Genomic DNA, 21,584 nt, shown 5'->3' with positions numbered 1-21,584 from the left:
GCTTGAAGCATCAAAAACAACAACCTTGAGAAATATTTTGAGTATTTTAATAATTTGTCTTCCTGTGTGTTTTTCAGAGGAAGTTTCTCATTTCAGAGATTTTGGACTTTTATTTTGAAACCCACTCAACTCCTCTGCCCCGGAAGTTGTCGTCTTTAATGCGGCTAACTTCACGCTGTCTAATCAAGACCGCAGCTCGTAGCAGTTTCTTTATTGTTCGTGAGAAAGTTTGTGTTGTGATCCGTCAGAGCCTCTGTGTGTCCGGATAAACCTGTCTGAATGGACTTTGTGCTGTTCACCTTTTCTTTCTGGATGTTTTACCTCTGACTCATCTCCCGGTAGAGTACAAACACGTTAAAGTTAGCTTAACATGCTAGCTGGTTAGCACCGCGGCGCTAGTCAGAGTGACTGTTTGATGGAGAGCAAACTGTGTTTCTGACGGAGTTTGTGTGGAGAAAAAGTTGGTGTCACTGTGTGAAAAATGTCTAAAGTCCAAACGGTGAGAGCGCTGGTGGAGCAGCGACTGACTGCGGCTGCTGAAGAGATATTTGGGCTGTTTGAAAGAACGATAGCAGAGTACGAGGAGCAACTTTGTCGTTCAAAAGAGAAGAACGAGCGACAACAGAAACTACTGGACGCTGTTTTCAACCCTCAGCTTCACTTACACAGAGCAGGTTAGTTACTTTACTTCAGTTACACGCAACAGGTTAGTTACTTTGCTTCAGTTACACAGAGGAGGTTAGTTACTTTACTTTAGTTACACAGAGCAGATTAGTTACTTTAGTTACACAGAGCAAGATAATTACTTTGCTTCAGTTACACAGAGGAGGTTAGTTACTTTAGTTACACAGAGCAGGTTAGTTACTTTACTTTAGTTACACAGAGCAGGTTAGTTACTTTACTTTAGTTACACAGAGCAGGTTAGTTACTTTACTTTAGTTACACAGAGCAGGTTAGTTACTTTACTTCAGTTACACAGAGCAGGTTAGTTATTTTACTTCATGACAACCTTGGAAGAGACTTGAACAGCTGTATGTGTGCGTGCGCGCATTCAGTTTGTGTGTAAGTCAAACTTCTGTAGAGAGTTGTTTCTCTGGTGTGTGTTAAAATAATAATAATAATAATAATAGACAGATATTATAAGAATAAGAATTAACATTAAAGCAGCAGCTTTCATGACTTCTATCACTAGTTGATCATAAACACAACATCTCTCCATTATTCCCTTCATGCCTCTTTTACAGAAAATATACGTACAATATGATAAATATTATATAAATATAATATGTTTGATTTTTGTAGCGCTTTTAAAAGGTAATCAAAGTTTAGACACACACAAACAAAAAACTAAACAGATGAGTGATTCTAAGTTCAGGTCTAGTCAACTATCTTGAAAAAGTTTTTTCTCTGGGCTTCCAATCTACGAACCTGAGAGACTGTTACACCTTATATTATAGATATAACATACACTAGAACCTGATATTGATGTTTTTAGACATCTATGTCTAAGTTTTATTTCATGAAAGAATGATAAAATCACTTCAGTTTCACTCTTCAGTTAATGTTTCTGACATGATTCCAAGTTTAAAAACAAAACTGACCCTGAACGACATTTAACCTGCTTTTCTTCTTTGTAAATAAAGTTTTTTGGTATGTTTTTTTATACTACAACATAAATTATTGTGATATTTTATAGTTAATGAAGAGATGATTATCACATAGAATGAAAAGTTTTTGTCTCTATTTTTTCTCAATTGAATATTCTGAATGCCGGTTAATATAAGTCTACATAAGAACATAATAAAGAGAAACTGGGATTTAAATCAGTTATTATTTGATTATATTATTATTGATATATATTTTAAATATTTATTTTTAAATATTTACATGTCAATATATCTATATAAATATATTTTATTTACAATTTTACTTATTTAAATATATGTATTATTTACATATTTACACATATAAAATATATATATTTTATTTACATATTTACACACACACACACACACACACACATATACATTTTTACAGATCTATATTTTATAGATATATTTTATTTACAATTTTACATATTTAAATATATATATATTTTTACAATTTTACATATTTAAATGTATATATTTTATTTACATTTTTACATATTGAAATATATATATATATATTTCACATTTTTATATTTGTGTTTTTAGATTTTATTTACATTTTTACAGATCTTTATAAATATATTTTATTTACATTTTTACATATATATTGTTTTAAACTGTTTTAAACTGTTTTATTTTTACGTCAGTTACACAGAGCAGGTTAGTTAATTATTATTATATAATAATGAGGCAGCTCATTATTATCAACATGCCAAAACCTGACGGACAGCACAAAATCAGGTTTCCTCAAAGTGTCTTTCTGTGATTCTCTGCAGACGTCCAGCAGCTGTCGGTGAGTGAAGAAGAGTTTCCCTCTGAGCAGCAGGAGAGGAGCTGCAGTCTGGACCAGGACCAGGACCAGGAGGAGCCAGAGCCCCCACACATTAAAGAGGAACAGGAGAGTGACAACCTAAAGACCCAGAGAGGGAATCAAGGGTTCACAGAACGAGGAATTCTGATCCAAACTGGAGAACACAATGCAGATCAGGAGGAGCCAGAGCCCCCAAACAATAAAGAGGAACAGGAGAGGAACAAGAATCACCTTCTGAAGATCCACAAGAGGTTTAAAGAGCTGATAGAAGGAGGGCGGAGGAGGGGAAAGCAGGAGGACCCAGACCCCCCACACATTAAAGAGGAACAGGAGGAACCTTGGAGCAGTCAGGAGGGAGAGCAGCTTCAGGGGCTGGAGGAGGCTGATATCTCCAAGTTCACATTCACTCCTGTCCCTGTGAAGAGTGAAGAAGATGAAGAGAAACCTCAGTCCTCACAGCTTCATCAAACACAAACTGAACAGATGGAAACAGCAGCTGGTGGAGAGGACTGTGGAGGACCAGAACCAGACAGGAACTCTGATCCAGATCCACAAGTCCAGCTGTCGAACATGAACAAAGCCTCAGATTATTCCAGAGAAGAAGTCAGTGCTGATTGGACAGAGACCAGAAAGCCTCAGCCTGATTATAAAGCTTTGAGAAACAAGTTTGAGAAACCGTTCCGCTGCTCCGCATGCGGGAAACGATTCAACCAGAACTCGAATCTTAAGACGCACATGAGAACTCACACGGGAGAGAAACCGTTTAGCTGCTCCGTCTGCGGGAGACGATTCATCCAGAAGATTCATCTGCAGAATCACATTAAATGTCACACGGGAGAGAAACCCTATGGCTGCTCGCTGTGTAATAAAAGCTTCTCACGCTCTGAGTATTTACAGTCACACATGAGGACTCACACGGGGGAGAGACCGTTCAGCTGCTCCGTCTGTTATGAACGGTTCACGTGGCTCAACCAGTACAGAAACCACAAGTGTGGCGGCGAATCCTCTCAGCTCCACGACGTCTGGAGCCGTCAGGACGCCAGACAGACACAGACTGAACACATGGAGACAGAAGCTGACGGAGAGGACTGTGGAGGACCAGGACCAGACAGGAACTCTGATCCACGTCCTCTTGAGGCACGTGGTCTGACGTGGAACTCAGTCCTTGGACCGCTCTGGTGAAAAACTATTCCGTTTTTGTTTGAGTTAACCCTTTGATGCACAACATATTGACACGTCTTGGAATGCACAACATGGTCAAAAATGACCCTCATTCATTCCCTTTATGTTATTTAATGTTGCTGTGTGTTTCTGTGCTCTATCTTTTAATGTCAACTTATTTTATGATTGAATATTCCAAGTGTTCTTTAAATATCTTGCTTTTGATAACACCAGATCATTATTTCCATTTGCCTCTCATACTTTATGAAGAAAAAAGTTTGTATTATTACATAGCTGACTATTTGGCTGAGTAGTTAGCTTAGCAAGCTACTTAGCTAAGAAATGAGTTAAGTAGTAAGCCTAGCAAGCTACTTAGCTAAATACTTAGCCAATAAGTTTGCTAAGTGGTTAGCTTTGCAAGCTACTTAGCTAAATTCTTAGCCAAGAAGTTTGCTAAGTAGTTAGCTTAGCAAGCTACTTAGCTTAGAAGTTAGCTAAGTAGTTAGCTTAGCAAACTACTTAGCTGAAAAATGGATATAGGTTATTTTTGACCCATGTTGTGCATTAGAAGAGTAGTGACACCAAAAGGGATTTAATCAAAAATGAATAAAGGAAAACATAAAATTAGGATGTATGATGATCGAAAACAAACTAATTGAGGAAAACCTGGAATACTGAATGATGAAAATAATTTATTGCAAAGATATAGAACATAAAAACTCATACATATCGGGTCACTTTAGACCCATGTTGTGCATCAAAGGGTTAAAGGATCTGTCCAGTGTATCTCTTCCAAATGTTAGTGATGATTTATTTATTTCCAGATTCACCATCAAGTTAAAAATCTGTCTGAACAATAAAATGACCAAAAGATATTAAAACTTCTGTATTTATGAGAAAGATTTTTGTTTCCATGATCTTTTTCCCCCCCGTTGACTTTTATTGTGGATGCAAATATAGTCAGAGAGAGAAAAAGAGTCCATCGGTCACTTTTTTTAACATAATTTATCATAATTTTAGCATTTATAATTAATAAATTCTAGTGTTTAAAAGACAGTCTGCACACTGAAACAGGCTCCGGATAGTTTGTTTCTCAGATAAAGAGGCATATAGATGGTGAACCCATCACTCAAGTCTCTACCTTCCATTTTCTTAGGTGTTTTTGTGGACGAAAATCGTATTTTGAAGCAAAAAAAATGCAACAATATTTTAATAATCTGTAGAAGAGGATGATGATGAACCCTGAGAGTGTGAGAAAGTCAACACAGTCGAGGTTTATTATTCAGTTAATGGATGAGGAATCAGGTGAATCTGATTGTTTCAGGCTGCATCAACATTATATTACAATTTGTTTAGTTTAATCTGATGAGGACAAAAAACATACACACACACAGGGGTCAGCAACTGGAGATTAAACTTGAAATATATATTGGTCAAGAGACAAAAAACCCAGAAACTTTTAGAATATGATGTAAACGTCCATTTCCCCCCCCCTTTTTTTTTTGAGACACTGAATTTTAAGTCTTCATTAAACTTAAGCCATAATCATTATAATTAGAAGAAATTAAATAAATGAAGATATGAAATGTTTCCTTCTGTGTGTAATGTGTTATTTCACCTTTTTTAATTGAATTACTGACATCAATAAACTTTTCTATCATATTCTAATTTATTGAGATGCACCTGTATAAATAATTTAAGTAACACTTATGCGCTTTTATTTTGAAGCTCAGCAAAAAACCTGCCCCGGAAGCTATCGTCTTTACTGCGGCTAACTTTACTATTAAAAGAAAAAACATGGCTGCTGGTAGAAACGTCTGATTTTCTTTGTTTTGAAGGCGAAAAAAATGTCTAAAGTCCATCCGGTGAGAGCGCTGGTGGAGCAGCGACTGACTGCGGCTGCTGAAGAGATATTTGGGCTGTTTGAAAGAACGATAGCAGAGTACGAGGAGCAACTTTGTCGTTCAAAAGAGAAGAACGAGCGACAACAGAAACTACTGGACGCTGTTTTCAACCCTAAGCTTCACTTACACAGAGCAGGTCAGTTACTTTACTTCAGTTACACAGAGCAGATTAGTTACTTTACTTCACTTACACAGGGCAGGTTAGATACTTTACTTCACTTACACAGAGCAGGTTAGTTACTTTACTTCAGTTACACAGGGCAGGTTAGTTACTTTACTTCAGTTACACAGAGCAGGTTAGTTACTTTACTTCAGTTACACAGGGCAAGTTGATCTGCTTTTATGTCCTTTTTAAATTGAATGACCTGCAGGAAGCCCTCAAACTCGTGCTATGCATTAAAATTGGGGATTTTAAAGCTTTTTTTTCATGATCCATGTGTCTACGTTCTTGTCCTTTTCCAGGTTGCTTTCCTGGAAAAGCTGATTAACCCCCTTAGGACTGAGGCTATTTCCTCGATTTTTGCATTCTGTCATAAATTCCCCTTTGAAGGGTTGTTGCTTATAACATAATACCCAAGTGTTTGATATGGAAATGTGCAGAACAAACTCAGCAGTATAATTTGGCTTCAGTATAATGAAGTCCTAGAGCAGTGTGTAAAGAGATTATTTGGCCCAGGCTGAAAAATTGAATTCTGCTTTTTGAAATTTTAAATCTCTTGTGAAATCTTACAGCTTTACTCATGTGTTGTTTTTTATTTTATTTTAGAGATAATGTGTTGTCTGTCATCTCCATCCCTTTATGGTTAAAATTTCATTTTAGACAATTATTTTACATTTGTCTACTATTTTATTCATATATTACACCATTTTTGTGAACGTAAGACTTTGGTAAACTCATTTCAAGCACCCAAACAGTTTATCCACATGAGTAAAGCTGTAAGATTTCATGAGATATTTTAAATTTCAAAAAGCGGAATTACATTTTTCAGCCTTTGGGCCAAATAATCTCTTTACACACTACTCTAGGACACATTTGGCTTCACTATACTGAAGCCAAATTATACTGCTGCTTTTGTTCTGCACATTTCCATATCAAACACTTGTATATTGTGTATGGGCTTAAATATGTGCCACCAGAAACTGAATTTGAATTATTTATATATGAATTTGAATTTCTTAACTTGAATAATTGCATTCCCATCTGAATTTGAATCACATAATTTGAATTTGTATTGTTCAATTTGAATCATTGCATTGAAAACTGAATCTGAATTGTAATTTGAAATTGAATTTATTAGTTTGGAACTGAACATTCAGTTCTCACAATTCAAATTCAATTTTCTGCGACGAACATCCGGGTAGTTGAGGCAGAGCAATCGAGCACAGAAAACGGAGGTGCTGATTGGCCGAAGAGGCGCTCTGTGTATCTGCACTCGATTGCACAATACAAATTCAAATTATGTGATTATAATTCAGCTTTTTATTGCAATTATTTAAGTTAGGAAATTCAAATATAAATAATTCAAATTCAGTTTCTGGTGGCACATATTTCAGCCCATACTGAAATAAAATGGGACTCAGTGATGACTTCATATTACATATCAAGCTTCATGGGATGTGTGCAAATGAAAATTGAGCATTGCAACAGTTGTTGTTTTTTTCAAACCAAATATTTATGATATAAAAAAACACAGAAAAACGTGGTAGTCACAAACCTCCATTATATAACTGGCAAAAATAGAAGAATTTCATGCATCGGCCTACGATGGGAAAATGGTGGAATTTGGTGGAAATGTCAAATATCATTAAATATCTTCAAAATTAAAAATTGATATTACAAAATGCATACTTTTATACCATAACGGCAGTGAGATTATTAAAATGTGGTTTGAATGGAAGTCTATGAGGCATTTTTGGCCACGAGGGTCACCAGAGGGAGTATCTGATCATTTTTTATGTTTCGTTGGAAGAAATTATGGAAAATTTCAGATATATAAACTGGCATATAAAGAGGTAGAATTCTGAAAATCATTTAATGTTTGGTAGTTTTCAACAAGTCTGAAGTTGTTTAAGAGATTTCTGAAAAAAATATTGATGTATGGTGATTTTATAGGAGTTTTAGTGTGCGTGGCCTTTTTTGGCCACAAAGGTCACAAGAGGGTAGTAAATTTGAGGAGGGCCCACCAATGACGCACAGAGAGGCAGATGACGAGGGTCACATGCTCTCTTTCCTGTCTTCTTATCGGCCGTGTGAGTGACCTATGATCACGGGATGAAAGAGATGCGGAAGCGGAAATTCTGACGATTCCGGCAATATTTAAATCACACTTATACGCTGTATTATCACTGAGATATTGATAGAGACAGTGACACAACACCGTTTTGACGCTCATACGTTGACTTCAGTGGGTAAAAGAATAAATAACTTGTGTGTTTCCTGCAGACGTCCAGCAGCTGTTGGTGAGTGAAGAAAAGTTTCCCTCTGAGCAGCAGGAGAGGAGCTGCAGTCTGGACCAGGACCAGGAAGACCCAGAGCCCCCACACATTAAAGAGGAACAGGAGGAACCTCGGACCAGTCAGGAGGGAGAGCAGCTTCAGGGACTGGAGGAGGCTGATATCATCAAGTTCACATTCACTCCTGTCCCTGTGAAGAGTGAAGAAGATGAAGAGAAACCTCAGTCCTCACAGCTTCATCAAACACAGACTGTACAGATGGAAACAGAAGCTGATGGAGAGGACTGTGGAGGACCAGAACCAGACTGGAACCCCAGTCCACATACCCATTTACAAGATGATCAGACTGGAGACTCTCCTGAACCTGAGACTGATGACAGTGCTGATTGGAGGGAGACCAGAGCCCTACAGTCAGGGTTAAAGTCCCTCAGTGATTCCAGATTTAGTGCCGGTGAGAAACCGTTTGGCTGCTCTGAGTGTGGGAAAAGATTTAGCTACAAGGGAACTTTGAAGAAACACATTTTTTCTCACGCAGGAGAGAAACCTTTCAATTGCTCGTTTTGTGATAAAAGTTTTTTCCGCAGTACAGATCTCAGGATCCACATGAGAACTCATACAGGAGAGAAACCGTTCAGCTGCTCAGTTTGTGATAAAGACTTTAATCAACGGGGACATCTGCGGAGACACATGGCAACTCATACAGGAGAGAAACCTTTCAGATGCCCTGTTTGTAGTAAATCTTTCAGACAGGGTGGAAATTTAAAGTCACACATGAATATTCACACAGGAGAGAAACCGTTCAGCTGCCCCGTGTGCAATAAATCTTTTACACAGGGCGGAAATCTACAGTTACACATGAGAATCCACACAGGAGAGAAAAGTTTCAGTTGCTCATTTTGTGAAAAGGAATTTTTGCAAAAAATCCACCTGAAGACGCACATGATAATTCACACAGGAGAGAAACCGTTCATCTGTTCAGTTTGTCATAAAGCATTTTTGCAAAAAGTTCATCTGAAGACACACATGATCACTCACACGGGAGAGAAACCGTTCAACTGCTCACTGTGTCATAAAGGCTTCATCCAGAAGTCACAACTGACACAACACATGACTCAACACACAGGAGAAACTATTGATTGTTTGTAAAAATGAAGGTTTTCCTGGTGTGATCACATCAAAGGCTGGTTATGTTAGTTCTTAAGAAATATGAAAACAGTATGTATCTTATCAATAGTGCGCTTCTCTTCAAGCGAATATTGTGGTGTACCACAAGGCTCGACCCTCGGTCCTCTTCTTTTTCTTTTTTTTCTAGATGGCCTCGCCTGTCCTCCAAACTGTTTTTTTTGTTATTTTTATGCTGATGATGCCGGTCTGTTTCTATTAATATAAAATGTAAAATTCAACTGACTGTAATGAACACAAAGATGTTTTGAATAATGTGTCTCTTAACTCTCCTGTTATGTTGTGGGTCAAATTGACCCATTTCAAAGTTTAAAAATCTAATAAACGGCGGCTGTGGCTCAGTTGGTAGAGTTGGTTGGCCCCCAACCGAAGGGTTGGTGGTTCGATCCCTGACCGTCGCAGCCTACATGTCGAAGTATCCTTGAGCAAGATACTGAACCCCAAATTGCTCCCGATGCTGCGTTCATCGGTGTGTGAATGAATTCCCGATGGTGGCAGGTGGGACCATTTAGGGTAGCCTCTGCCACCAGTATGAATGTGTGTGTGAAAGGGTGAATGAGCGCAGTCTGTAGTGTAAAGCGCTTTGAGTGGTCGCAAAGCGACTAGAAAAGCGCTATATAAGTGCAGGTCCATCCTTTAGTTAAAAGTATTTTTTTATAAAAAGAAAAAAATGTCAAATTAAATTAAAAAAACATTAGTGTCATGTTAAACTGTCAAATGCATGTAGAACAGTATAAATAGGAATACAAAAGGTTTGAAGCAAATAAAAAATAACCACTTTACTGTGATTTCTGATGTTTTCAATGCAAAAACAGAAGACCAACATTAATTACAAGAAGTAATTTTGTCCTTTTTTACACTGCACAAGATTTTATGTTTTTGGTCATTTTGCGTCTTTTTTGGTCATTTTGTGTCTTTTTTTGATGATGTCATCACTCTAGCCTCTCCATAGGGTAACACTGGGGGGATTTTTCAGCGTGTTTTTGTCTTTTTTTTTGTTCATTTTGTGTATTTTTTGTTTATTTTATGTCTATTTGTTTATTTTGTGTCTATTTGTTTACAGTGCAATAACTTTACATATTTTTAGTAAGTAATTTTGTGCATTTTACACAGCATTTTTAAGATTTCATGTGAACGTTTTTAGCTGCTGCAGCTTCAACAATAATTACGATTTTCTGTCCTGGTTTTTGCTCTGAACAGTCGATAACGTTATTATTATTAATTAACATTAATCGGATCATTAATATTCCTGTGATATGGTTTTGTGTCTCCTAGTCCCTGATTCTGTCTCCTAGTCCCTGACTCTGTCTCCTAGTCCCTGATTCTGTCTCCTAGTCCCTGACTCTGTCTCCTAGTCCCTGATTCTGTCTCCTAGTCCCTGACTGTTTCATTGCCAGTGGACGTTTGAAGACATGATGAAGAATCAGGAACGTAACTTAACAAAAGAAAAGACAAAAAATAATTTCATAGCAGCTTCTGTTTCTGTCGCCAGGTAATGCTGTGTGTTTCTGTGTGTGTGTGTGTGTGTGTGTGTGTTTCTGTGTGTTTCTGTGTGTGTGTGTGTGTGTGTGTGTGTGTGTGTGTGTGTGTAATTAGCATGTCTTATCTGTCTCTGTGACTCGGGGAGGTAAATGCCAGCCCGTCTCTGTGATGCTGGTCGATAAACTCGTCAGACTAAAAGGTTCTCTGGATCAGACAACGCTTGTCTCTGATTGGACGATGGCACCGATGAAAACACACACACACACACAAACACAAGTCGATAAAATGTGATTTTTCTTTGTCAGGTGACATGAAAACAACTTGAAAAGGTCAGAAAACCTTTGTTTTAACAGCAGAAGACCTGTTCGATCTGTTTATTCACATTAAATCACAGATAAATTTCTTTTGGTTCTAACTGATTAATGCGTAAAAAAACAAAAAATTTTACCAAATAACATAAACTTGTCCCTTAATTAAAACCTTAAATTATTATTATTATACATTTCAGTTAAAAACTCTCTAATAAATTATGTTATATTCATTCACATATTCACATAAATGTCTACTAGTCCCTGAATGTGTCTCCTAGTGCCTTACTCTGTATCCTAGTGTTTCCTAGTACCTGACTGTGTCTCCTAGTCCCTGAATGTGTCTCCTAGTACCTGACTCTGTATCCTAGTGTCTCCTAGTCCCTGACTGTGTCTCCTAGTCCCTGAATGTGTCTCCTAGTGTCTCCTAGTCCCTGAATGTTTCTCCTAGTCGCTGACTGTGTCTCCTAGTCACTGACTTTGTCTCATAGTGTCTCCTAGTCCCTGAATGTTTCTCCTAGTCGCTGACTGTGTCTCCTAGTCCCTGACTTTGTCTCCTAGTGTCTCCTAGTCCCTGAATGTTTCTCCTAGTCTCTGACTCTGTATCCTAGTGCCTGATTCTGTCTCCTAGTGTCTCCTAGTCCCTGACTCTGTCTCCTAGTCCCTGACTGTGTCTCCTAGTGTCTCCTAGTCCCTGACTGTGTCTCCTAGTGTCTCCCCCTGACCTGACAAAGCATCAATTCACACTTTTGATCAGTTTATTGGTGATCCGGACGTGTCATCAGGTCCAGGTCCAGGTCCTCTCCGACTGGTTCCTGTTGTCGTCACTGTTAAATAAAGGTTGATGAGACGGCGGCGTGCAGCTGCTGCTGTCTCTTCTGGTTTCAGAGGCTGTGTGGAGTGACGGGGCCCCGGGGCCCTCAGACCTCTGGAGCTCTAGTCAGGGTGATTGATTGGAGGACTCCGTCTCCGTCCGTCTCTGCTCGGTTTATTCTTAGATCCGTCTCGTTTCAGGAAACTCCTGACAGTCAGAGAATTAAGTTTAGTTCTTCTTCAGGTTTTATTAACGTAAGTGGATCAAATATTCCGATTTTTTAACATGAAGAATCTGTTAAATCAGCAGTTTCACTTTCGTTCTCTTCAATCAGCTCACTGATTAATCAGCTCCACCAGCCTCCAAGTCCAATTCACTCTGACTCGGTCTCCTAGTGTCTCACTCTGTCTCCTAGTCCCTGTGTCTGTCTCCTAGTGTCTGACTCGGTCTCATAGTCCTTGACTGTGTCTCCTAGTGTCTGACTGTTTCTCCTAGTCCCTGTGTCTGTCTCCTAGTGTCTCACTGTGCCTCCTAGTGCCTGACTGTGTCTCCTAGTCCCAGTGTCTGTCTCCTAGTGTCTCACTGTGTCTCCTAGTCCCTGTGTCTGTCTCCTAGTGTCTCACTGTGTCTCCTAGTCCCTTACTGTGTCTCCTAGTGTCTCAATGTGTCTCCTAGTGTCTCACTGTGTCTCCTAGTCCCTTACTGTGTGTCCTAGTGTCTCAATGTATCTCCTAGTGTCTCACTCTGTCTCCTAATCCCTGTGTCTGTCTCCTAGTGTCTGACTCTGTCTCCTAGTCCCTTACTGTGTCTCCTAGTGTCTGACTGTGTCTCCTAGTGTCTCAATGTGTCTCCTAGTCCTTGACTGTGTCTCCTAGTGTCTTCTAGTGTCTGACTGTCATGTTAGATTTTAATAGTCTTTACTTGCAGATTCTTCAGATTCTCTGAATATTTTAATTATGTTATTGATTGTAGACGTTAAACTCATCAAGAGTTGAGAAACGTTGTTTCGTTTGTTTCTGAACCGAGTTTTATTTCATTTATTTTTTGTGATCTCTGCGTGAACACACTTCATTTTGTGTTTGATGATGTGAGAACAAGTAAAACCGGAAATAAGCTCAAATATATTTAGTGTAAAAATACAGAGACGTGCTCTCCTCATTTGACCTCTTAGATGTTATATTTGGAAACAACATTTAAAGTTCTTTATTATTGAGCATCACTGTGTGCTGAAAATTCTCAAAATCTGATTTCATGTTTTTTCTGTGGGTTTTTTTACAGTCTGATGTCCGAGATTGGAGCAGCTGCAGACGTCTGGTTTCCTCTCAGACAGGTTCATAGGGACTTTTTGTCCACTGACACAGAAAATAAACTGTTTTTACTACACAATAATACTTTTATTATTCTTAATGCTATAATACGATAATACGTAAGTACTTGTAATACTAGTAGTACTTGTAGTACTTGTAGTACTTGGTTTGTGAATGACGAGTCATCAGAGCCGAGCAGCTTTATGAAGAATCTTTATTTAACAAAAATAAATGAATCTGAGGGACAGACACTGAAACTCTAAAACAAAGACAGAAACATGCAGAGAGACAGCCAGTTGAGACGGGTGAGACAGGTGTGTGTGTGTGTGTGTGTGTGTGTGTGTTCAGTAGCAGCGCAGGAAGAAGGTGTTGCAAGCCGTTCCTCTCAGACAGTCACACAACCGACCGATACGAGGTCCGTGTTTCATCGCACAGCGCTCGCCCACGTCACACTGAGAGAGACAGACAGACAGACAGACAGACAGACAGGTGTTAGACATGCTGTGATTTTGTCTCTGTCACATTTTATTTCTGTTTAATGTCCCTGAATGTAGCACAGAGACAGGATGTGATGTCACGTGAACATGTAAACAATAACTAATATTAAACTACTACTACTAATAATAATGATAATAATAATGATAATAACAACAACAACAACAATAATAACATTATCATTATTATCATTAATACTAATAATAATAATAATAATGACAATAACAATAAAAATAACAATGATAATAACAACAACAATCATAATATGAATAATATTAACAATAATATTATTAGTAATAATAACAAAAAATATGAAAGATAATAATGATAATAATAATAATAATTAGAAAAATAATAATATAATAACAATAATAATTAGAAAAATAATAATATAATAACAATAATAATATTAAATATGATAATAAGAAAAATAATAATTTAAAAAATATGTGATATTAGATAATATTGTAATAATTATAATGATAATCTAACTATAACTTTAATAATAACTAAATGAAGCGTTGAAACAAGACAGAATAATAAGTTCATGTTCAAACAGCGTTTCTATTTCCAGTTGACATTAAAGTCGTCTGTATCTGATAAACCTGTCACCACACACACACTCGTTAAATCACATGCTGATGATTGATTGACAGCTGTCATGTTCTCACCCGGGGGATGACGCTGGCTTTCTTCTCCACAGAGAGAGCCACGCTGCTGCTGTCGGCTTCATCCAGGAAACCCTGCAGAGCTTCAGCCTGCACACACACACACACACACGCACGCACACACACACACACACACACACACACACACACAAAACAGAAGAGCAAATTAAACATCGTAATATCAAACCGTCTACATTAAAAGTGGAGCTGCACCTTGGGAAAAAACACCATTGCCATTTTTTTTCTACTTTTCTTTTTTTATATTTCCCCTCCAGGCTCCTCTGAAGACAGTTTTGTACATTTTAAAGTTAATTCCACAGATCTGGAGCCTTTAACCTGCTGACTCTTTCCTGTCAGCTGCTGTAAGGACTCAGCTTTATGATATCTGGCCTGGAGGAGGAGACGTCAGGCTCCAGAGCTCGGTTAGATTTTAGCAATAGGGAAAAGCTGATATTTTACCTCTGATGACTAGATATCTGAATGAAAATTTGTTCTATGTCCCCGAGAGTCTCCTCTTTACAGACATTCTGATATTCCGCAGTAAAATGTGTTGTTGTGTCCTCTTGTATGTGAATCTTTGTGCATCCTGGGGTCCCTAAACAGTCTGTGAGCTGCATAAATCGGGTCTGACTTTGCTTTATTGAAAGTGATAGATAGAAAGACAGAGGGGAGGACATGCGGCAAAGGGACCTCAGGCCGGATTCGAACCCGGGTCCGCCGCAGGAAGGACTCAGCCTTAATGGTACGCGCTCTACCAGTGTGAGCCACCGGGACGCCATGTCAAGGTTCATTCTTAAGTATTTTATATCATTATGGGAGGGATAGCATTCATGATTTACCCCTTTTTACATTTTTGACACCCCGTTGCATGAGGCATCCTATAACTGTTCGCGATAAAATCCCCACATTATTGGTGCCCCGCCTGAGGCAGTATATATTTGTAATAAGGCATCCTAAAATCCCTACACTGGTTAATAACTGACCTGCAGATATCTGAATGAAAATATGTTCTATGTTTCCCCGTGAGTCTCTTTACATACATGCTGTAACCTGCAGTACAATGTTTTATTGTGTTCTCTTGTGTTTTAGTCTTTGTGCATCCTGGGGTTCCTAAACAGTCTGTGAACTGCATAAATCGGGTCTGACTGGAAAGCTGAACTCTTGACCTCTACCTCAATATATCTGAATAGAAATGTGTTCTATTTGTACCCAGACATGCCCACCTATGCAAATCAAATGTAGTTTGCGGTAGAAACCATACAGGCTTTCCCATGAAGATAGTGAGAAAAAATGACATGCGGAGTTCCGCAAAGCTCCATTCTGGGTCCTTTAATTCATTGGTACCAACTACAGTAACGTTCCAGGAGAAAAGGAGTAAAATGTGTTATTGTGTCCTCTTATGTGTGAGTCTTTGTGCATCCTGGGGTCCTAAACAGTCTGTGAGCTGCATAAATGGGGTCTGAGTGTAAAGTTGAGACTCTTGTGGATTCAATGAGCCCAAAGTTCTTCATGTTGATGATGTTAGTGAGAGAAACTTGAGCTCAGAGTATAAAATGAGCTGCTGTGACCTCCAACTAGAGACCTGGAGCATCCAGACTAGAGACCTGGAGCATTCAGAGACTAGAGACCTGGAGCATTCAGACTAGAGACCTGGAGCATTCAGAGACTAGAGACCTGGAGCATTCAGACTAGAGACCTGGAGCATCCAGACTAGAGACCTAGAGCATCCAGACTAGAGACCTGGAGCATCCAGACTAGAGACCTGGAGCATTCAGAGACTAGAGACCTGGAGCATTCAGACTAGAGACCTGGAGCATCCAGAGGATGGATGGCTGACAGACTAGACTCACACTTAGCAGCAACACAACACAAGAGCTGACACACAATCGCACAAAAATACAGAAATCTCCAAAATGTGAAAACCAGTCTCTGTTAGGGGGCAGATATTGTTTTTGGAGGGCCACGTTTGGCCCCCAGGCAACTGTTTGACCACCGATTTAGACCAAACTGCGAGGAGAAAATATTTACAGGACTTATGACCAGACAGTGAAACATTTTGTTTTTCTTAAATTCAGTTTGATTTGTGACTCGTTTATCAGACGCAGCAGCGACCTTTAATGGCCTTTAATGGCCTTAACCTGCTGATTACAGACAGAAACATGTTTTATCTTGTTAACAGATGACAGATTTGATGTTCCATTCAAGATGTTTTGCTTCATTTCAAGCCACAGTCCAGTTTATTAACCCTCTGGAGTCCACGAAAGCGCCGGAGCATGACTTCTTCATGACGTCAAAAAAAGACACAGAAAGACACAAAATGACTAGAAAAAAAGACACAAAATGACAAAAAAGAGACAAAATGACCAAAAAAAGACACAGCTGACACAAAATGACCAAAAAAACACTAAAAAAACTTTTTTTAAAAAGACACAAAATGACCAAAAAAGACACTAAAAAGACACAAAATAAATAAAAAAGACACAACAGACACACAATGACCAAAAAAGACACAGACAAAAACACAAAATGACAAAAAAAGACACACAAAAACTAAAAAAAGACACAACAACAGACACAAAAAGACATGAAAATGATAAAAAATGGACATGTTTGAATTGTTCTAATCACCTTAATTACCTTTGAAGTCATTCATTAATTATATTTTCTAACTTTCCCACCTTAATTAGTTTAAATGATTTCATTTTAATTTGACAATCAGATCATTTTAACCTCCTTAATTAATTATCTGAATTATATTTAATCATTTTTAATCATTTGACTCAAACTGCTTTTATTTTTTTTCTGATTTTATCCTCAGTTGTTTGATCTAATTCCAGCATCAATAACACATTATTTTGATACAATAATCTCACAACCACCTTAATTTATTAATTAATAATTAATATTCTCCCTTTAACACACTGAAATGAATTACTTTTATTGTTTGACAGTATTTTACTTTATTTTATGATCTTCACTCTTTCATCATTTCACGACATTAACAAATTCTACTGTAAAATAATTCCACATAAATGTTTGATTTTTATTTTACAATCTTACAAACTTTATTGTGTTTAATTTTCCAACATGTAAAACATTTATTATTTTATAAATAAACCATATTTCTTAAACATTATTTACTCTGTTTACATCTTAATAAGTTCATATTTAGCGTTTTCACAGTATTTTTATTTTATATTCACCTTCTACATTCAATTATCGTTTTTCTTCATAATTTCAATTTAGGCAATTTCTTCAGTTATGATTTTACCACCTAAATAAAAATAATTATAAATAATAAAACATTTTTTACAGACTTTATTGTGATTCATTTTCCAACATTAACCACATTTATTATTTCTAAATAAACCATAAACATATTTTACTCATAATTTACATCTTTAATCATCTTAATAAGCTCACATTTTTCCACATTTACACACTTATTATTTTTAATTAGTAATTAATAATTCATTTTTTTCATTAACATTACATTTTTTCCATTATTTTCAATTTAAGCGAGTTTTTCAGTTATGATTTTACCACCTAAATAAAATCATTCAAAATATTACATTTATAGCATTTATTTCCATAACTTCATTAATTCCATTTTGACAAAAATATTTTCTTAATTTCACGATCTTACAAACTTTATTGTGAGTAATTTCCAAACATAACTTATTCTTTTATCATCTTAACAAGCTTGTATTTAACCACGTTTTTCACAGTAAATTTTCTACATTTTATCAATGTTTTTCTTCATAATTTGAATTTAAGCATTCATCAGTTACAATTTTACCACATAGATGAAAATAATCATAAATATTACATTTATCACAGTTTTTGTCATAACTTTATTAATTTCGTTTCGATGATTTCATGATCTTACAAACTTTATTGTGATTCATTTTCCAACATGCACCACCTTTATTATTTCTAACTTTCTAACTTCTAACTTCATTAATTACATTTTGACAAAAAAAAAGTTTAATTTCACAATCTTGATCAACATTTATGATGATCAACATTTACCACATTTATTATCTCCAAATAAACATAATTTACTTTAGTTTAATCATCTTATTGAGTTCATATTTAACCACAGTTACAAACATATTATGATAAATATTATATTTGCGCCTATTTGTGGCTGTTTTGTTCCTCTTTGTGGCTGTTTTGTGTCTCTTTGTGGCTGTTTGGTGTTTTTTTGTGACTGTTTTGTGTCTCTTTGTGGCTGTTTTGTGTTTTTTGTGGCTGTTTTGTCCCTCATTGTGGCTGCTTGCGTCTCTTTGTGGCTGTTTTGTGTCTCTTTGTGGCCGTTTGCGTGTCTTTGTGGCTGTTCTGTGTCTCTTTGTGGCTGTTTTGTGTCTTTTTGTGGCTGTTTTATGTCTCTTTCCGGCTGTTTTGTTCCTCTTTGTGGCTGTTGGTGTCTCTTTGTGGCTGTTTTGTGTCTCTTTGTGGCTGTTTGCGCCTCTTTGTGGCTGTTTGCGTCTCTTTGTGGCTGTTTTGTCTCTATGTGGCTGTTTTATGTCTTTTTGTGGCAGTTTTGAGTCTCTATGTGGCTGTTTTGTTTCTCTTATTATTCTACATTTAATTATTATTCATCTTAATTTATCTAAATGTGAGCAGGTTCTCCAGTCAGTCAAATAATAAATATACGACATTTATCGTCCTAACTTGATGAAAACTCTTTATTAAAAGTAATAATTAAAAGTCTCACCAGCTCCTTGGCGGTGAGTCCCAGCAGCGCCTCGTCGGGCGCAGACGGCAGCTGGTTGTCGGCTGACCTTTGACCCTGACAGAGTGATGTCAGCACGGACAGACAGACGGACAGGTAGACGGCGGCGCGCACGCTCTCCATCGCACAAAACTATCTCAAAAGCACAAAAAATTACAGCGCAAAAAAAAAATCTGCGTTAACGACGACGATCACAAAAATCCTCAGAAATGATAAACTAATAACTTCTTCTTCTTCTTCTTCTTCTTCTTCTTCTTCGTTGGTGTCTGATCTCGGCACCACAGCGTCCTGCTCTGCCTCTTGTTCGGGTCCTTGTCTGTGTCTCTCCGTGTCTCCGTCCTCTGTATTTATAGCGTCTCCTCCTCCTCCGCCTGCTGCTGCTGCTGCTGTCACATATTATTCATGTATTCAGCATCAGATAAACTGTGTTGTGGACGTGTTGCTGTGATTGATGATGCGTCTGCCTGGTTAATATTAAAGGGCTCCGTGTTTACATGAAAACAACCTGCTGACCTGTCTGTTGTTGTTTCTTCAGAGGTCAAAGGTCGTCTGGAACATTGACTCTTCTTTAATGAGCCTGTTGAGCTTCATTTATTCATGTGTTTCTACTGTAGTCAACAGGTACACACACATAACCCCAGTAATGAGTTATAGTAATGTTAGTCATTAGTGGTGGTTTTACATCTATTTGTGGTTGTTCTTTTGCAGCTTATTTGCGTTATTTTGTAAACATTTTGCAACTCTTTGTCGCTGTTTTATGTATATTTGCAGCTGTTTTACGTCTCTATGTGGCTGTTTTGTGTCTCTTTGCAGCTGTTCTGTGTATCTTTCTGGCTGTTTTGCATCTTTTTGTGGCTGTTTTGTGTCCGTATGTGCCTGTCTGGCATCTCTATTTGGCTTTTTTGTGTCTCTTTGCGGCTATTTTGCGTCTCTATGTGGCTGTTTTATGTCTATGTGGCTGTTTTGCGTCTATTTGTGGCTGTTTTTTGTTCCATTGTGGCTGTTTTGCGTTTGTTTGTGGCTGTTTTTTGTCTCTTTGTGACAGTTTTGAGTCTCTTTGCAGCTATTTTGTGTCTCTATGTGGCTGTTTTAGGTTCTGTTGTGGCTGTTGTGTGTCTCTTTGTGGCTGTTCTCTCTGGGCGTTTTGTGTTTCTTAACGTCCGTATTGAAAATCTCTGTCGTGGTTTTGCCTCTTTCTTCTATAAGTTTTGGTGTCCAACAGCAACATGTATGTTTGTAGTCATACAACAATATTCACTCCTGAACCACGAGAAGTGTTTGGTCGTTCGGTTTCTGCAGATAATTTGTGTCTTTCTCTTTTCTTTTTGTCTGTAGAAAGTCGTCACGAGGACTGTGGAGAGTGAACTCTGATTCATTAACAGCTTCTTTCTGCACCTGCTGATGAAGCCACTCGCTGCCAGGGCTCAGAGGTCAGAGGTCAGAGGTGAGGCGCTCTGAGGGCTTCGGTGTCTCTGCTGACAAATCTCCCATCATGCACCTGAGCCGGAGGCGGCAGGTCGTGTCCCCGCGGCTGACCTCGGATCAGGCTCGTCGTTTTATTGATGACGCAGTTGGAAGGCGTTTGTGCCCTTTTCTTCGTCTGATTTGCATCGCGAGGCGACCCGCGGCTTCGACACGCCGACTCGTTCAGTCTGCTGCTGCTTTCATCTCAACTCATTAACGGCTAAATGTCAGACGGGACTGACCACAGAAAACTGTCCAGAGAGTCCAAAGGATAAAGTCATCTGAAATTAAAAGACTCGAGCAAAGTTCAGATACTTTAAACCTGCACAGGAACAAACAGCAGCTACTTTCCGACACAGGAAGCTGAAAATAAATCTAAAAGTAATAAAATGAAAAACACTGCTGAGTAGTTTACAGAATATTATCTCTACTGTTGATTTTACCACCTAAATAAAATAATGATAAATAATACATTTATGACAGTTATCGACATAACGTCATTAATTCCATTTTGACCAAAATATTTTTTTAACATACTTTATTGTGATTAATTTTCCAACATGTGCCACATTTATTATTTCTAAATAAACCACATTTCTGAAACATAATTTACATCTTTAATCATCTTAATAAGCTCATATTTTTCCACATTTCCACCCTAATTATTTTTAATTAGTAATTAATAATTATTTTTTTATTAACATTACATTTTTTCCATTAATTTTAATTTAAGCCAGTTTTTTTAGTTTTGATTTTACCAAATAAATAAAAATAATTATAAATAATACATTTATAGCATTTATTTCCATAACTTCATTAATTCCATTTTGAGAAAAATATTTTTTTAAATTTCACGATTTCACGATATTACACACTTTATTGTGAGTAACTTAATAAAGCTCAAACATAACTTACTCTTTTATCATCTTAATAATTTCATATTTAACCACGATCCCACAGTAATTATTCTATATTTAATTGTGTTTTTCAGTTACAATTTCACCACCTAAATAAAAATAATCTACATTCATAAATATTAAATATTACATTCATAAAATTAATTGTAATAAATTAATTCCATTTTGACCAAAACATTTTTTTCATTTAACAATCTTACAGACTTTGTTCTGTTTTATTTTCCAACATG

The 21,584-nt window shown here is 37.3% G+C and overlaps 3 protein-coding genes across 3 annotated transcripts; 2 read left to right on the top strand and 1 right to left on the bottom strand.

The window, feature by feature from the left end:
* The first annotated feature begins 114 nt into the window (after window positions 1–114).
* On the top strand, window positions 115–4,007 carry LOC131984841 (zinc finger protein 232-like). The gene is made up of 2 exons (XM_059349824.1): window positions 115–674; window positions 2,426–4,007. Exons 1-2 carry the CDS (start codon window positions 482–484, stop codon window positions 3,640–3,642), a joined length of 1,410 nt encoding a protein of 469 aa, XP_059205807.1. The 5' UTR covers window positions 115–481; the 3' UTR covers window positions 3,643–4,007.
* A 3,704-nt stretch (window positions 4,008–7,711) lies between these two features.
* Window positions 7,712–9,924, top strand: LOC131984429 (gastrula zinc finger protein XlCGF57.1-like). The gene is made up of 2 exons (XM_059349250.1): window positions 7,712–7,775; window positions 7,969–9,924. The coding sequence occupies exons 1-2, from the start codon at window positions 7,712–7,714 to the stop codon at window positions 9,123–9,125; spliced, it is 1,221 nt and encodes a 406-aa protein (XP_059205233.1). The 3' UTR covers window positions 9,126–9,924.
* Window positions 9,925–13,291: 3,367 nt separating this feature from the next.
* cart4 (cocaine- and amphetamine-regulated transcript 4) lies at window positions 13,292–19,282 on the bottom strand. Its single transcript, XM_059349887.1, has 3 exons — window positions 18,956–19,282; window positions 14,239–14,325; window positions 13,292–13,524 (listed from the first exon to the last, which is right to left on the bottom strand). The coding sequence occupies exons 1-3, from the start codon at window positions 19,094–19,096 to the stop codon at window positions 13,417–13,419; spliced, it is 336 nt and encodes a 111-aa protein (XP_059205870.1). The 5' UTR covers window positions 19,097–19,282; the 3' UTR covers window positions 13,292–13,416.
* Window positions 19,283–21,584: the final 2,302 nt, after the last annotated feature.

Source organism: Centropristis striata, chromosome 14 (assembly GCF_030273125.1).
Source record: "Centropristis striata isolate RG_2023a ecotype Rhode Island chromosome 14, C.striata_1.0, whole genome shotgun sequence".
NCBI classification, from domain to species: domain Eukaryota; kingdom Metazoa; phylum Chordata; class Actinopteri; order Perciformes; family Serranidae; genus Centropristis; species Centropristis striata.
This window is presented reverse-complemented; position numbering and strand designations above follow the sequence as displayed.

Bases quoted from the DNA above. Each gene is read 5' to 3' on its own strand.
- cart4 (XM_059349887.1), bottom strand. From the start codon at position 19,096: ATGGAGAGCGTGCGCGCCGCCGTCTACCTGTCCGTCTGTCTGTCCGTG. The intron at 14,326-18,955 runs GTGAGACTTTTA...GTGTGTGTGCAG, and splicing joins GACTCACCGCCAAGGAGCTG to GCTGAAGCTCTGCAGGGTTT. The intron at 13,525-14,238 runs GTGAGAACATGA...TGTCTCTCTCAG, and splicing joins AAGCCAGCGTCATCCCCCGG to TGTGACGTGGGCGAGCGCTG.
- LOC131984841 (XM_059349824.1), top strand. From the start codon at position 482: ATGTCTAAAGTCCAAACGGTGAGAGCGCTGGTGGAGCAGCGACTGACT. The intron at 675-2,425 runs GTTAGTTACTTT...GATTCTCTGCAG, and splicing joins GCTTCACTTACACAGAGCAG to ACGTCCAGCAGCTGTCGGTG.
- LOC131984429 (XM_059349250.1), top strand. From the start codon at position 7,712: ATGACGCACAGAGAGGCAGATGACGAGGGTCACATGCTCTCTTTCCTG. The intron at 7,776-7,968 runs GTGAGTGACCTA...TGTTTCCTGCAG, and splicing joins CCTGTCTTCTTATCGGCCGT to ACGTCCAGCAGCTGTTGGTG.